General features: G+C 42.9%; 2 protein-coding genes across 3 annotated transcripts in view; both read right to left on the reverse strand.

Moving 5' to 3' along the window:
- Positions 1-8363, reverse strand: part of ITLN1 (intelectin 1) — a 17894-nt gene extending 9531 nt beyond the window's left edge. Inside the window, exons 1-5 of one of the 2 annotated variants that reach the window (XM_015824840.1) lie at positions 8230-8363; positions 5343-5416; positions 4323-4478; positions 2406-2653; positions 1364-1522 (exon numbers count right to left, since the gene is read on the reverse strand). In XM_015824840.1, coding sequence (XP_015680326.1) covers positions 1364-1522; positions 2406-2653; positions 4323-4478; positions 5343-5403 — 624 coding nt within the window. In that variant the 5' untranslated portion in view covers positions 5404-5416; positions 8230-8363. Of the gene's footprint in view, positions 1-1363; positions 1523-2405; positions 2654-4322; positions 4479-5342; positions 5520-8229 lie in introns of those variants that run through there. The other variant, XM_015824839.1, reaches the window with a different exon arrangement.
- Positions 8364-12592: 4229 nt separating this feature from the next.
- Positions 12593-13831, reverse strand: LOC107295511 (interferon-inducible GTPase 5-like). Its single transcript, XM_015824830.1, has one exon. It carries the CDS (start codon positions 13829-13831, stop codon positions 12593-12595), a length of 1239 nt encoding a protein of 412 aa, XP_015680316.1.
- Positions 13832-17581: the final 3750 nt, after the last annotated feature.

Here is a 17581-nt window from a genome sequence, read left to right on the forward strand (position 1 = left end):
GATAGATAGATAGAGATATGGTAGGAAACACGACGTGAACACCAGGAGGTTGTAAAACAGTTAAAAGTTTTAATAAAACATTAAAAACCTTTAAAAGAATATTAAAAAGGACCTAGCTTTCGTTGGATCCTACCAACATCGTCAGGGTACAGAGTAACTCAATGGAAGAAACCATTTATAGGCCAGCCAACGCCTGCGCCCGGGCCCTAGATCTCGTGACGGGTCCTGGGTAACCAATCGATGCATCCCCCTCATTGCTCTCTTTAACTATCCTTGCATTACCACTCACGATGTTGGTAGGATCCAACGAAAGCTAGGTCCTTTTTAATATTCTTTTAAAGGTTTTTAATGTTTTATTAAAACTTTTAACTGTTTTACAACCTCCTGGTGTTCACGTCATGTTTCCTACCATGGATATACCCAGGAGTCATTCGTCTGTCTTCAGTGTTATTTTTAATCAGATAGAGATATAGATAGATGATACATAGATGATACATAGATACATAGATGATACATAGATAGCTTAGATGATATAGATAGAGATAGATAGATAGATAGATAGATAGATAGATAGATAGATAGATAGATAGATAGATAGATAGATAGATGGATGGATGATAGGTGGTAGATAGATAAATGGATAGATAGTAGATAGATAGATAGATGATAGATAGATGATAGACAGATGATACATAGATACATAGATGATACATAGATAGCTTAGATAGATGGTAGATATAGATAGATAGATGATAGATACATAGATACATAGATAGCAAATTGTTTGATAGACAGATAGATGATAGATGATAGATAGATAGATAGATAGATAGATAGATAGATAGATAGATAGATAGATAGATAGATAGATAGATAGATAGATAGTTTAGTTTAGTTTAGTTTTATTAAATTTATACCCCGCCCTTCTCCCGGAGGACTCAGGGCGGCTTACAGATAGATAGATAGATAGATAGATAGATAGATAGATAGATAGATAGATAGATAGATAGATAGATAGATAGATAGATAGATAGATAGATAGATAGATAGATAGATATTTTAGATATAGAGAGATGATAGATGGATAGATGGATAGATAGATAGATAGATAGATAGATAGATAGATAGATAGATAGATAGATAGATTTGGATAGGTTTAGATAAAATATAGATTTAGATGATAGATAGATAGATAGATAGATAGATAGATAGATAGATAGAGACAGATAGATGGATAGATGGATACATGTTTCGTGTTTTAGGATCAGCTGGGATCAGCCCCAAGAGATGGGCACTTCTAGGTATCCCATATCTGGTGAGTCGTCAAGCAGAAAGGCAGAGAAGTCATGTTGGTGGGGCTCACCTCATAGAGCCGGAGGAGGTTGCCCCCTTCACCAGCCAAGAAACCTGTCTCGGTGTGGTATCTCAAGAAGGAAACGTCCCTCCATCTCTTGATCGGGGTATTGTTGGGAACGTGCCATATGGAGACATCTCGGACTGAAAGATCGTAGTAGCCTGGGTTCTGGAAAAGAAGAGAGACCATGGAGGGCACTGGAGGACAGTTCAACAGTCCCTTTCTAAGATCTTTTGAGAAACTCTGAAACTTGAGATTCTGCAGAATGCTACGTTGATAGATGCCTGGAGAAGAACTGTCATAAAAGATTACGAGAGAGAGGGTTGACCCTAGCAGCACTCCACAAGGGAGTGGCCACAGGGGTGACCCCTTCTCCTATTGTCTGGAAGTACCTCTTGAAGAAGGAGCAAAAATACTTGCTGCCACAAGGAAGGAGGGGCCTACCTATTCTCCCAAGCATCTGAAGGCAGGACAAGAACCAGCAGATGGAAACTAGTCAAGGAGAGAAGCAACCTGGAATTAAGGAGAAACTTCCTGACAGTGAGAACAATTAATCAGTGGAACAACTTGCCTCCAGAAATTATAGGTGCTCCATCACTGGAGATTTTCAAGAAGAGACTGGACAGTCACTTGTCTGAAATGGTCTAGGGCCTCCTGCTTGAGCAGGGGGTTGGAGTAGAAGATCTCCAAGGTCCCTTCCAACTATGTTATTCTGTTAAACCTACGAAGTAAGGGATATTCCAGTAATACAACATAATTGTTGTTGCGCAAGTCTGCAGCCACAGAATCAGGACATTCTATGCCCAAACTGGCCTGTCCGGTCATCTTCGGACATACCACATTTAGGTTCAAGGTGGCCACTGATGTTGAGGTCAATGACGGTGGACAAACAACATTGCTATTTTTTTTGCACCAAATATTAAACATCATCCAGCACTGCCTGTTACTACCAGCTCTTTTAGACTGATTTTGACCTGTGGCTAAAAAAGGCCCATTTTTTTAAAAAAAAAAGTTTGCTTTTTCCCCTTCCCCTCAAATTAGTTATTCCTACCTTGTAGTCATCACTTGTGGCTCCTACGGCTGATCCAAAGATGTTATTGTTGGACCAATTTCCATCTCCATCGGGGTAGTTGGCATTGCTACCTTGCTGGCTGGACCAGCGATCGCCAACGGTGCATTTCCCAAAGATGTTGTTCTCGTGGACACTGGCCACTAGAGTCCAGCCGCCTCCGTTGGTGGACATGTCGCAGAAGGTCTGGTAGATCTCACCATCTTCGGTGGTCAGGATATACAGTCCATCTGCCAAACAGCAGATAAATAGATATATATTTATGCTCAATTATTGATATTTCAAAATGACCTCGTCCTCGTCTCTTCAGCCTCTCTTCCCCTCTAGCACTGATGATGTTACCTCGTTGGATAATGAAAGGTCTGTAAGAAAACAAGCTCAGAGAGCACCAAGGACCCCACAGTCTTCCTCTTCCTCCTCCTCTTCTTCTACCCTCCTCCTTTTCTTCCTCTTTCTCTCCTCTTTCTTCTTCTTCTCCTCCTACTACTACTTTTCTCCTCCATTTGTCCTCCTCTTTCTTTTTTCCTCCTCCATTTGTCCTCCTACTCCTTGTTCCTCCTCCTCCTCTTCTTCCTTCTCTTCCTCCTTCTTTCCTCCTCCTCCCCCTCCTCCCCCTCCTCCTCTCCTTCCTCCTCCATTTGTCCTCCTCTTCCTCCTTTCCTCCTCCTCCCCCTCTCCTTCCACCCTCCTCCATTTGTCCTCCTGTTCCTTCTCCTCCTTCTTTCCTCTCCTCCTCATTCTCTCCTTCCTCCTCCATTTATCCTCCTACTTCTTCTTCCTCCTCCTCCCATCCTCCTCTTTTTTCTCCTCCATTTGTCCCCCTCCTCCTTTCTTCCTCCTCCTCCTCACATCCTCCTCCTCCTCCTCTCCTTTTTCCTCCATTTGTCCTCCTTTCTTCCTCCTCCTCCTCAAATCCTCCTCCTCCTCCTCCTCCTCCTCCTCCTCCTCCATTTGTCCTCCTCTGTCTGCTTTTCATGACCACAAACACCATTTCAAAATCGCCAATTTACATAAATGGTAGAAGATAATGTCAGTTTTGAATTATAATGATAGAAAGAGTTGTAATGATTCCAAGCTATATAATCAAGAACTATACATATTAGGTTAACAGAAATTAACTATGGCTGGCCAGGGAATTCTGGGAGTTGAAGTCTGCCTATTGTCAAGCTGCCCAGGTTAAGAAAGGCTGTTTAGATTCTCATTGTTGGAATGATAAACGGGGCTGAAAAAAGGCCGGCCTCTGGTATTTAGAAAAAACTGACCCATGGATTTGAGCAGAACTTTTCTTTTAATAAAGCAGGTCTCTCCAAACTTGGAAACTTTAAGACTTGTGGACTTCAACTCCCAGAATTGATGGCTGGCTGGGGAATTCTGGGAGTCAAAGTCCACAAGTCTTAAAGTTTCCAAGTTTGGAGAGATCCCTGTAATAAAAGATCAGATTGATCATAGCAGGGATGCCCAATGGTGGGAGGGGGTGTCATAAAATCAAAGTGCAGGCACAACTGTGAAGTCAAAGCCGCCTCCTCTTTTCCATGCCTCCCAATGCACAGGGCTGGCCTTCCATCCTAGATATGTGGCCACCATTTTGACTCTTTTGCCCCTCTCTTGCTGACACCCTGGACTGTGGGGCACGGGGGTGGAAACTGGAGGGAGAGACCGATTTGTTGCAAAGAAACTTATGATGAAGAAGGGAAGCGGTGAATGCGCCAACACTGGAAGTTTTTAAGAAGAGACTGGACAGCCATTTGTCTGAAATGGTATAGGGTCTCCTGCCTGAGCATGGGGTTGGACTAGATGACCTCCAAGGTCCCTTCCAACTTTGTCATTATTATTGTTATTATTCAGAAGCGGAGAGATTGGAGCAGGCTGAGAAGAACTTTCAGCGGCCCGTTTGCCCACCGGCAGCCTCTGGTATTGCCGCCTTGATTTCCTGGCAGCTCCGGTGCAGCTTCTGGGGCTGGCCTGGGTGGGAAGGCTGGCAGGATGACCCCACTTCCCATTTCTTCAGGAGGTCCAGGAGGTCTTGCTTGGCTGTGCTGATGCAGCTGACACCGCCTGTCGACACAAAATACAACAAAAGCCAGATTCACTTAATGACCATGTGTATTAATGGAAGAAGCATTTCTTTTCATTATTTATTATTTTCATATTGATGAAAGAATTTCTAAAAAAAGTGTGCAGAGAATAGCCACAAAGATGATTAGGGAACTGGAGGCTAAAATGTAGGATGAACGATTGCAGGAATTGGATATGTCTCGTTTAATGAAAAGAAGGATCAGGACAACAGTATTCCAGGATTTGAGGGGCTGCCACAAAGAAGGGCTGGGGTAAACCTGTTCTACAAAGCACCTGAAGGCACAGATAGAAACTAATCAGGTTGTTCACCAGAGCACCAGAGGGAAGGACGAGAAACAGTGGTTGGAAAATGATCAAGGAGAGAAGCAACCTAGAAATAAGGAGAAACTTCCTGACAGTGAGGACAATCAACCAATGGAACAGCCTGCCTCCAGAAATTGTGGGCGCTCCATCACTGGAAGTTTTAAAAAAGAGACTGGACATTCACCTGTCTGAGACAGTATAGATTCTCCTGCTTGAGCAGGGGGGGTTGGACTAGAAGACCTCCAAGATCCCTTTCTATTCTATTCTATTCTATTCTGTTCTGTTCTGTTCTGTTCTGTTCTGTTCAAGGAGAAAAACAACCTAGAACTAAGGAGAAACTTCCTAACAATTAACCAGTGGAACAGCTTGCCACCAGGAGTTGTGGGTGCTCCATCACTGGAGGTTTTTAAGCCACTTGCCTAAAAAGGTAGGCTTGAGCAAGGGGTTGGACTAGAAGACCTCCAAGGTATCTTCCGGTCCCAGAATTCAGTGATCCTTTGAGAACCCACTTTCCCACAAATCCACCGGTTACTCACTCACATGCAGTTTGTGCTTTTGCGAAGGCAGCCCAGACCAGCAACAGAAGAGCCAACAACTTCATTGTGGATCAGCCTCTAGAGAAAAATGTGAATTAATCTGTCTGTGAATTAATAGCAGAGATGGAGCTCTTTAAGAATCTGTGCAGAGCTAAAACTGCAAATGAAGATGCTACTGGCACTGTTTGACTTTGATTGTCATGGTGAAACAAGCTTTGTGACTAATCCCTCTTCTTGCCAACTTCCAGGAACAGAGCCCTGTGGTTTTCAAATTCTGCCCAGGTGCCAAGACAGCAGCAATTGTTTTTAAATGGTTTTAAGTTGTGAAATACATCCTTCAGATTTGATGAGGGAGATTGGGCTTGAATGATTTTGCCACAGGAGTTCTGAGAAAAATATTAAAATCATTTCTGGCAAATTATCTTTGATTTGATGGGCAATTCTTTGATTTGATGGGCAATTTAGGGCTGGTTGAAACATGGAATCAGAAAAATTGCACCTCTTACCTACTTTTCTGAAGAACAGAGCCTTTTTTTAAAGAATAAACAGGATTTACATCTCAAAGTACTTGGCCACTCAGCTTTTTAAGACAGATTTACTCCCCAAGATCTTTTGGGATCATAATCTTGTGAGTTTCATTTATAAAAGGAAATTGTATTCTTTTAGATCGGGAGTCTCCAAACTTGGCAACTTAAATACTTGTGCATTTTGGCTGGGGAATTCTGGGAGTTGAAGTCCACAAGTCCTAAAGTTGCCAAGTTTGGAGACTCCTGTCTATGGAGATTCTCAGTCATCCAGGTCATGGTTGTCCCAAAGGTGCTTTTTTTTCCCATGCTGGACCTCTGCCTGACCACTACTTATTTTAAATAGAGTGAAGGTTTCTACAGACAAAAACATGGCTGCCCTGTGTCCCCCATTGTGGCCAATCTCTACATGGAAGAGGTAGAAACCCAATCCCTAAACTCCTTCACAGGAATTCTACCCACTTCCTGGTAAGATATGTGGACAATACTTGGATCAAGATCAAAACACAGGAATTGGAAGCCTTCACCAAACACATCAACATACATCAAATTCACGGGGGGAAGATGTTAAGGAAAATAGTCTAGCAGTACACATTAAGGAAGACAGAAGCCTTAACATTGAAATTTACAGAAAACCGCAGCACACAGATTAATATTTACATTTTGATTCTCACCACCCATTGGAGCACAAAAGTTATCAGAACCCTAACCTTTTGGGCATTCCACGGACCAGAGAGGGCGTGGTTTTGTGTGCTGCCTGCATCTCATGGATGGGGCTTTGCTTGTTTGTGTGGCCCAGTTGCTGGCATGTGGCGACCCGGTACGGGTCCACGGATTGGGGGTTGGGGACCCCTGCCATATACCACCAAGCTGAAGGCCTACCCACCAACAAAGATGGAAAAGAAAAAGAACTAAAACACATCAAGGAAGCCCTCAGAACCGGTGGCTATCCCAAGTGGGCCTTCATCAAATCTCAAAAAAGACCCAGCAGGGGCTCCTCCATCACAGACAAAGTAGAAAACAATAAAAAAAGCAATGTGGTCATTCCACACGTTGCAGGAATACCAAAAAAGCTCAGAAGTATCTTCAGCCAACACAACATACGTGCACACTTCAAACCCAAAAATACACTAAGGCAGAAGCTTGTCCACTTCAAGGATAAAACACCCAGACACAAACTGAGCAACATGGTATATGCTGTACAATGCAGTGAGTCATGTGCAGATCTGTACACTGGGGAAACATAACAACCACTTCATAAACGCATGGCACAACATAGGAGCACAAACCCATCAGGACAAGATTCAGCCGTCCATCTGCTGAAAGGCCACTCTTTCAGTCCATATTCTGGACAGAGAGGACCACTGGTTTGAAAGAGGGGTCAAAGAGGCCATCTGTGTCAAAACTGAGCAACCCTCCCTTAATGGGGGGGGGGAGATACGACATCATCTATCTCCAGTCTATACCACAGTTCCAAGAAGGCTCCACACCCATTTGCACCACTCAGTTTTTATTCCCCCCATCTGCTGGGTGGTTGCAGCAGGTTTTGGTCACTTCACATGACCCTGGGACACTGTGACTGTCATAAATATGAATCAGTTGCCAAGCATCTGGATGTAAATCACAAGACCCTGGAGATGCCGCAACATTCCAGCTGATCGGCGCTTCTTCTGGGCTCAGCAGAAGCACCAGGATCAGTGCTGCTTTCCAGCTGATCGGTGCTTTTTCTGGGCTCAGCGGAAGTGCCAGGATCAGCGTTGAGCTCCGGCTGGAGCCTGGTGCTGATCCTGGTGCTTCCGCTGAGCCCTGACAGCCCTGCAGCTCCAGCCATCTCTCGCTCAGGCTTGTGCGGTGCTGCCACCGGTTCAGCTCATTCTCCTCCCCCGCTACCACTTTTCTAGGATGGTTGCGTACCACTTGCCAGGTGCCAATGTACCACAGGTGGTACCCATACCACTGGTTGAAAAGCCCTGGTCTAGGTGACCTCAAGGATCTTTCCAACTCTATGGCTGCATTCTTACCACTTGCTTAATCTGATGACTGAAATCAATTCAGTTCTGGGATTGTACAATGCAATGAGCAACACACTAACCAAACCTCACCGTGTGTTAAATCAGAAAAAAAACCTTAATGATGGTTAATATTAAGAAACTTATGATTGCTGGGTGTAAACTGGTCTTTGGCTGTTGGGTTGAGCGTGCTGTGGGAACACAGGCTATAACCCCCATTTAACAAATGTCTCAACTTTTCTACTAAATAAAAACACCACTTCAGTCTAGTACTTTGTGTTGCAGAATCCATGCTTGGTTCCTTTTCCATCTGCACCCCAGCATTGGACCCCCATTCCTGGCTAAATTTCTGACTTACCTGATGGATCTCAAGCGTTTCTTTGACGTCTGATAATGCACTGAGCACAGGTTTGTGTTAGCTGGATGAGGAAGATTGCCTTGCCTGAACGAAGCAGGAAGCTCAAATCAGCCAGCCCTTCTTGCTCAACTTTATTAAATGGTTCAATTTCGAAATTCACCTCCCCACCACACAAGGAAGTGAAGAGCAGGAAATCCTGAAATGAGGAGGGGCTGCTGTTTGCACAAAGAAGGTGAAACAGTTTCAGGAAAAGGGCTGGCCAATAGAGAAGTCAATAAATATGATAATAATAGCACTCTCTGAGCTTGATGGTTTCCTTGCAGATGTTGCATTACCTGATTAGGTAACATCTTCAGTGCTAGAAGGGAGGGGGCTGCTGAGAGGAGGAGGAGGAGGAGGAGGAGGAGGAGGAGGAGGAGGAGGAGGAGGAAGACAATGACCATTGGGTCTTTGGTCCTCTCTGAGCTTGGTGGTTTTCTTGCAGACGTTTCATGAGCCAACTAGATAATATCATCAGTGGTAGAAGTAAGGAGGGGGGTTGCAGAGAGGCGGAGGAGGGGGACTGTGAAATCCTTGATATTTTCTGAGCTTTTGTGATTTTCTTGCAGACGTTTCATGACCCAGCTAGGTAACTTCATCAGTGCTAGAAGGGAGTGGGGTTTTTTGGGCGCTCAGTCTCTAAAAGGTTCACTGCCCTATACCATTTCGGACAAATGACTGTCCAGTCTCTTCTTAAAAACTTCCAGTGTTGGAACACTGACTGTCAGGAAGTTTCTCCTTAGTTCTAGATTGGATTCTCTCCTTGATTAGTTTCCACCCATTGCTTCTTGTCCTGCCTTCAGGCGCTTTGGAGAATAGCTTGACTCCCTCTTCTTTGGGGCAGCCCCTGAGATATTGGAACACTGCTATCATGTCCCCCCTCGTCCTTCTCTTCATTAAACTAGACGTACCCAATTCCATCAACCTTTCCTTACATGTTTTAACCTCCAGTCCCCTAATCATCTTTGTTGCTCTTCTCTGTACTCTTTCTAAAGTCTCAACATCTTTTTTACATCGCGGTGACCAAAACTGGATGCAGTATTCCAAGTGGGGCCTTACGAAGGCATTGTAAAGTGGTATTAACACTTCACGTGATCTTGATTCTATCCCTCTGTTAATGCAGCCCAGCACTGTGTTGGCTTTTTTGGCAGCTGCAGCACACTGCTGGCTCATATTTAAGTGATTGGCCAGTAGGACTCCGAGATCCCTCTCACAGTTACTACTGTTGAGCAAGGTACCCCCTATACTATACCTGTACATTTGGTTTTTCTTGCCTAAATGTAGAACCTTACTTTTTTCACCACTGAATTGCATTTTGTTAGATAGCGCCCAGTGTTCAAGTGTGTCCAGATCCTCCTGTATCCTAAGCCTGTCTTCTGGAGTGTTGGCTATTCCTGCCAGCTTGGTGTCATCTGCAAATTTGATGAGTTCTCCATCTATCCCCTCGTCCAAATCATTGATGAAGATGTTGAAGAGCACTGGGCCCAGAACAGAGCCCTGGGGCACCCCACTGCACACTTCCCTCCATGTAGATGCGGTTCCATTGAGGACCACACACTGAGTACGGCCGGTCAGCCAGCTATGGATCCCTCTGGTGGTGATGCTGTCTAACCCACATTTTTCTATCTTATCAAGTAGTAAGTTGTGATCTACTTTATCAAATGCCTTACTGAAGTCCAAGTAAATTATTTCCACAGCATTCCTCTGATCCACTAATTTTGTCACTTGGTCAAAGAATGCAATAAGGTTTGTCTTGCATGATCTGTTTTTGACAAACCCATGTTGGCTTTTAGTAATGACTTTAGTCAATGTTTTGTAAAAAAAAAAAAAAAAGGTGCCGGAACTCACACACGTCATACAACCCACCTTGCCTACTCTACAAGGTTCCATCCAAAAAAGGTGCCGGAATTCCGTTCTTGGCGTTCTATGACAAAAAAAGGCCTGACTTTAGTAATGACTTTAGTAATGTGCTGGCCTTTTCCATTTTGCTCCTTATACATTGGTAAAACCTCTGAAAAAGTAAGCCTACAGCCTATCCTGCTAAGTTCCTGCCCCAAGCTCTGGAAATTATTCTGCACAGAGAGTACATCTTTTTGGGACAGATCGTTAGTGCCAAGTTGTACAATAGCCTCCACATCACAGTCCTTGCTGGCATTCTTGACTATTTTCGAAATACGCTTCCTGTCCCTACTGGCAGTAGCATCTGGAAGACACCTGACCTCGTTCGAAACCTCTGTGTCCTTTCCTAAATTTATGTCCCTTATAATTGAATCACCAACCAGAAGGTGACTTCTGTTTTTGGATGCCTTTCTGTTCTTGCATGACTGATGTATAATACCTGATTCGCACTTCTCCCTGTTGAAAAGAAGTTCTTCATCTCAGACCACGATCCCCTGTTTGTTTGAGTTATCAATGCTAGAAGGGAATGAGGTTTGTTCTCTGTGTGGCTTGACCTGTCAGTGTTTTTTCTTGATAGTTCTTTGATTAGGCTGCTGTTTATTGTTTGACTGTTTGTCTGGTGTTAATCCTTACTTCTCTGGGTGTTGATTGCTGGGGAGGAGGTGTTTTGGTCTTTTTGTTTTAAGCTTTTTTGATTGTCTCTTTTATTTGTTTACTACATTTATATGCTACCCATCTCTCTTTCCAAATTGACTCTCAGTGGCTTACAATCCCATAAAATCATAAATATAGAGACATTAACAGGACTCAGATTAAAAAAAAAACTATACACCAAGAGTACCAACGACTGATTCCTGAAATAGGATTTTTCTAGGCACATTAATAAATTCAAAGAAAATGGAACCTTTTTGTATTTAGCTAACATAGTATCATCAAGACCAAAAACTGTACATGTATTATACAATCCTCCCCACCGGGCTCTGGAATAGAATGTTCAATGAGATTGAATGGTGTGGAAATATTGTTTATCTCGATGTGCCCATCGATGGCTGATTTATAGGATTCTCTAGCATTTTTGGACTTAGTTTTAACAGTTTTCAATTTGGAAAAAAAAAAGGCATTTCCTCTTTGCCATTCCTTGGAATTGTTTGCAGCTCCTACAGAGCCTGTCCCCATTGATTGATGGTGGGGGAGATGCCAGGCTGGTCCAGTCAGAGAAAAGAGGATGTGGCAGGTCGTTCTTTCTTTCATATAAAGAATATTAGAGTTGGAAGGGACCTTGGAGGTCTTCTAGTCCAACCTCTTGCTCAAGCAGGAGAGCCTAGACCATTCTGGACAAATGGCTGTCCATGAATCAAAGTGATGAGACCAACATATTAGCCAAGGGGGCCTTCTCAGTGTAGAGATTCTATCTCAGTCACCCTTCCAGTCATTGATCCTGAAAAAATGCAATATTCCAGAGATATCATTGGGGGCAGACAAAGTAGAGAAGATAAAGAAATTACAGGCAGTCCTTGAGTAACAACCACAACTGAGCCCAACATTTCTGTTATTAAGTGAGACATTTCTTAAGTGAGTTTTTTCCCCATTTCTCGCCATAGTTGTTAAGCTGAATCACTGCAGTTGTTAAGTTAGTAACAAGCTTGTTAAGTGAAGCTGGCTTCCCCATGGACTTTGCTTGTCAGAAGGTCCCAAAAGGGGATCATGTGACCTGGGGATGCTGCAACCATCATAAATACGAGTCAGTTGCCAAGCATCCAAATTGTGATCACATGGGGATGCCACAATGATCATAAGTGTGAAAAATGGTTATAACTCTTTTTTTTTTGCAGTACTGTTGTAACTTTGAACGGTCACAAAATGAATTGTTGTAAGTTGAGGACTATCTGTATTTTACTTTATCTCTGAATGCCAACCTAATTTTGCTTTCTTCCGAAGCAATACACAGAAGGGTGACCATTACAAATAAAAATCACGCTTCTCCAAATGTTTCTAGGGAGTTTGTCCCTATAAAGATCAGTATTGTGATTCGTCCCCTTAAAGGGGACGAAATGTTTGTGAAATAATTTACAAACTGCGGCCTATTCAATGGTTTGCAGTCTCTTAGGTAAAATTACAAACAGAAATGAGTAAGTCACATATTGCACAAAGACATTTCATAAGCCTGGCTGGCTGGTGAATTCTAGGAGTCGAAGTCTATCTGTCTTAAAGTTGACAAGGTTGAGAAACAGACAACAATGGACAACAGAGTTAGGCACCTCTGGGAAGTACTCCAGGAATGAATCAGTTTGTAAGAGGGTTACTCCTGATTTACTCTCTTAAGCAACAACCCTGGTTTGAAAGAACATTGGAGAAGATAAAAGTGTAGCTTCTTTTCTAGAACTTCATGGTGTCCACCTTGGATGTGAAACTCTCTGGAAACCCCTTAAGAATGGCCCTGGTTCTCCAAGACTTTTGACACAGATGTCTCAGGCTCATTGGTGCCCTTATGACTCATAAACACCTTGACCAGAAGCCTGTGGGCATCAGTTGCCACATCCTCCACAAAAGTTTTCAGCATGCTGTAGACCACTGCGAATGACAAGCCTACCGAGGCCATGGGCACAAGCTGCTTTGGTAGGTTGGGTGCTCTGCTGGCCGCTTGGACAAGCAATTCCACCACAACTGCTTTAGTGACTGCAGGAGCCAGTGGAGACTTGATTAGGGCCTTCAGCTGCTCAACGGGTTGGTCTACATGTTCAGCGGTCCTCCTTAGGGAGTCCTCTTCCAAGCCAAAGCTGATGCAATAACCTTGCATGGTTCTGACCAGCAGGTCCACATTGCACGCCACCGAAATATCTGAGATAGCTTCAGTCTGGATCCCACAGGCCACCACAGCCACCAACCACAAGTGTTCCAGCATCATGTCCTTCTTCTTCTCCAAGATGCGATGGGAGATGTTGGGGGTGGCAAGGAGGAACGAGTGGCTCTTCGGTAGATCCAGGTTCTTCTCCAGAGTCTCTTCCAGAAGATAGAAGTCGTACTTGCTGAGTAAAAGGCTGGAAATAAGGAAGATCTTGGGAGATCTCACTTTCTCAGCTTGAAGGTCTTGTAGGCAATCTTCCCGGATCTTCTGTAGGGTGATCAGCTCATTGAAGCTAGATGGGTTGCTCTGACGGATTGATTCCAGATCTGCCTCCACTTTGGAACGGACAAAATAGTATCCTTTGCCAGCTTTTTTGACATAATAAGCCAGCTTAGCATGGAAGGACCTAAAGTGCTGAGAGGCAATAATTAAAAAGAAGTCATAGGAGGCCAGCTCCATCTTCTCCACGTAACGTCTGGCACTGAAACCTGGATTCCCAATATCTGGCAGATCCCACAGGATTACTTTGGGGTACTTGGGGTGCGGATAAGCCACAGGGGTTTTATTGGCCTCCATCATTCCAGGAGAAGCCGCTCCTTCATCTTCCGCACAGAGGTCCCGAAAAGTGTTGATGAAGGCTGCCCTGTCTTCTCCCGATTCTCCAACGACAGCCACATTTAAATTGATGTCCTCCAGTGAGGAAAAAGCGTCCTGGAGGCGTTTGGTCAGCTGATCAAAACTCCCCGTCTTAAAAGCAGCCTTGAGGTCCTCAATTTGTTTTTCAGTTAGAGCAATTTTGTCATCCACTTTTTGTGCCATGGGGTCAACAGCTTAACTTTTCTGGTCAGCCTGGGGAGGAAGATCTAAAAAACCAAGTGAAGAACATTGTGTTAGTGGAAGTTATGTGCTTGCATACATATACTTTTACCATGGAGGGGTTGATAAGATGTGATCTTGCAGTTGGGTAACCTAGCCTGGATTTCCACCAGCCACAAGAGTCACAGATTTGATGTTAGCCTCCAGCTGTCAAAAGGCAGGGATCCCCTCAGCCATCAATCCTTCCACAGAGTAGAAGCTGAGAAAGGTTTCAGGTGCCATTGCTAAAAGCTGGTCATAATGTTAAACAATCACATGAGATTTCAGTAATGTCACCTTCAAAATCTTATAAGATTTTCAGTTCTCACTCAAAATTCAATGAGATGTTGACCAATTTGTCTCAATCTTATGAGGATTCAAACTTCTTCTTAAAGCCAGACAGGAATATATGGATATTGCTGTATCCTATCNATCCTATCTATTTAAACATTGAAGCAAAAACATGATAGGTAGATGATTGGGTGATAGATATGATAGATAGATAAGATAGATCAGTGGTGGCGAACCTATGGCACGGGTGCCAGAGGCGGCACTCAGAGCCCTCTCTGTGGGCACGCGTGCCGTCGCCCCAGTCCTAGACCTTCAGCTGGTTTTATAAAACCTTTTCGCTTTTGGCCTCCGCCGCCGTGTGCAAAAAAAAAAAAAAGGTTCAATCAATCAATTTCAACTTTTTGCGGGAAAAAAAAAGATCTTGCAAAGTTGGAATTGATTGATTGAACTTTTTAGTCCCACCCAGTCTGCCATTACCACCGCAGCCACACCCACCCAATTGGCCACACCCAGCCAATGGGCCACACCCACCCGGCACTTGGCGATGCATAAGTGGGTTTTGGGTTGCAGTTTGGGCACTCAGTCTCTAAAAGGTTCACCATCACTGAGATAGATAGATAGACAGACAGTTAGATAATAGATAGATGATAGAGATGATAGATGTTAACAGATACATAATGATATAGATAAATATAGATTAGGTAGATAATAGAGATGGATGGATAGATAGATAGATATATTCTATGATATAATAATAATAATAATAATAATAATAATAATAATAATAATAATAATAATAATAATAATAATAATAATAATAATAATAATAATAATAATAATAATAATAATAATGCAGTGCCTGGAGACAGCAGAATAGACGAGAAAGAACTGGAGAAGATAACAAAATACAAAGACATAGAAATATAAAGACTGTGGCAAAAGCAAGCAAGGGTAGTACCAATAATAATAGGCGCCTTGGGTGCAATCCCAAAACAACTGGAGCACCACTTGAACACCATTGGCATTGACACATTCGCCATTAGTCAATTGCAAAAGGCAGCCTTACTAGGAACCGCCTCCAACCTGCGACAATATCTGTAATACCATCAAACATCCACATCTGCCTATCCCAGGTCCTTGGTAAGGACTCGATAGGTAGACAAAAATGCCAAATCCAGTCTGAACATCTGGCTGACTGTGCAAAGATCAATAATAATAATAATAATAATAATAATAATACTAATAATAATAATAATAATAATACTAATACTAATACTAATACTAATACTAATACTAATAATACTAATACTAATACTAATACTAATACTACTACTACTAATAATAATACTAATAATAATACTAATAATAATAATAATAATAAAGTTGGAAGGGGCCTTGGAAGGTTGGAAGTAACCTAGTCCAACCCCCTGCTCAGGCAGGAAACCCTATACCATTTCAGACAAATAGCTGTCCAGTCTCTTCTTAAAAACTTCCAGTGTTGGAGCATTCACCGCTTCTGGAGGCAGGTTGTTCCACCGGTTAATTGTTCTCACTGTCAGGAAGTTTCTCCTTAGTTCTAGGTTGCTTCTCTCCATGATTAGTTTCCATCCATTGCTTCTTGTCCTGCCTTCAGGCGCTTTGGAGAATAGCTTGACTCCCTCTTCTTTGGGGCAGCCCCTGAGATATTGGAATACTGCTATCATGTCCCCCCTCGTCCTTCTCTTCATTAAACTAGACATACCCAATTCCAGCACCGTTCCTTATATGTTTTAATCTCCAGTCCCCTAATCATCTTTGTTGCTCTTCTCTGTACTCTTTCTAGAGTCTCAACATCTTTTTTACATCGTGGTGACCAAAACTGGATGCAGTATTCCAAGTGTGGCCTTACCAAGGCATTGTAAAGTGGTATTAATACTTCACGTGATCTTGATTCTATCCCTCTGTTAATGCAGCCTAGCACTGAGTTGGCTTTTTTGGCAGCTGCAGCACACGGCTGGCTCATATTTAAGTGATTGTCCACTAGGACTCCGAGATCCCTCTCACAGTTACTACTATTGAGCAAGATACCCCCTATACTATACCTGTACATTTGGTTTTTCTTGCCTAAATGTAGAACCTTATTTTTTTCACCATTGAATTTCATTTTGTTAGATAGCGCCCAGTGTTCAAGTCTGTCCAGATCCTCCTGTATCTTAAGCCTGTCTTCTGGAGTGTTGGCTATTCCTGCCAGCTTGGTGTTGTCTGCAAATTTGATGAGTTCCCCATCTATCCCCTCGTCCAAATCGTTGATGAAGATGTTGAAGAGCACTCGGCCCAGAACAGAGCCCTGGGGCACCCCACTGCACACTTCCCTCCATGTAGATGCGGTTCCATTGAGGACCACACGCTGAGTACGGCTGGTCAGCCAGCTATGAATCCCTCTGGTGGGGATGCTGTTTAACCCACATTTTTCTATCTTATCAAGTAGTAGGTTGTGGTCTACTTTATCAAATGCTTTACTGAAGTCCAAGTAAATTATATCCACAGCATTCCTCTGATCCACTAATTTTGTCACTTGGTCAAAGAATGCAATAAGATTTGTCTTACATGATCTATTTTTGACAAACCCATGTTGGCTTTTGGTAATGACTTGATTTGCCTCTAGTGTTCGCTGATTCATTGCTTGATTATCTTTTCCAAGATCTTGCTGGGTATTGAGGTCAGGCTGACCGGTCTGTAATTTCCTGGATCCATTTTTTTCCCTTTTTTGGAGATGACAACTACATCAGCTCTTTTCCAGTCTTCTGGTAGTTCCCCAGTGCTCCAGGGTCTTTGAAAAATATAGTTCAGTGGTTCTGAGATCACATCTGCCAGTTCCTTGAGAACCTTGGGGTGTAATCCATCTGGTCCTGATGATCTGAACTCATCTAGGCTGGACAGGTGCTCACTTACCATTTTCTTGCCTATCTTAACTTACGTTTCTATTCTGTTTTTTATGGCACTATTTTTGATAGGTTGGTCTGTTTTTTCCCTTTGTGTAAAGACAGATGCAAAAAATGAGTTAAATAGTTCTGCTTTGTCCCTGTTGCTTGTCACCTTCTTGACACTTTCCCCCACTAATGGACCAATCACTTCTTTCACTTTTTTCTTGTTTTTTACATGTTGAAAGAAGATTTTGTTTGTTATTTTTGACTTTGGTTGCAAGCCTTAGTCATTTTGAGCCTTAGTTTTCCTCACTTCATCTTTGCAGGCTGGGCTGTTTGCTGATATTCTGTCTTAGTTATGTGCCCCTCTTTCCACTTTTTATATTTGTCCTTTTTATCTTTAAATTTATTAGTGAGTTCTTTATGCAACCATGCTGGTTTCTTTTGAGAGCTGTTATTTTTCTTCTTTGTTCTTGAGTTGTTTTTTCCTTGAGGATTCTCATCCATGGAATCCTTCCCA

This window comes from Protobothrops mucrosquamatus, unplaced genomic scaffold (assembly GCF_001527695.2).
Source record: "Protobothrops mucrosquamatus isolate PMUCROS unplaced genomic scaffold, P.Mucros_1.0 scaffold2371, whole genome shotgun sequence".
In the NCBI taxonomy this organism is placed as follows: domain Eukaryota; kingdom Metazoa; phylum Chordata; class Lepidosauria; order Squamata; family Viperidae; genus Protobothrops; species Protobothrops mucrosquamatus.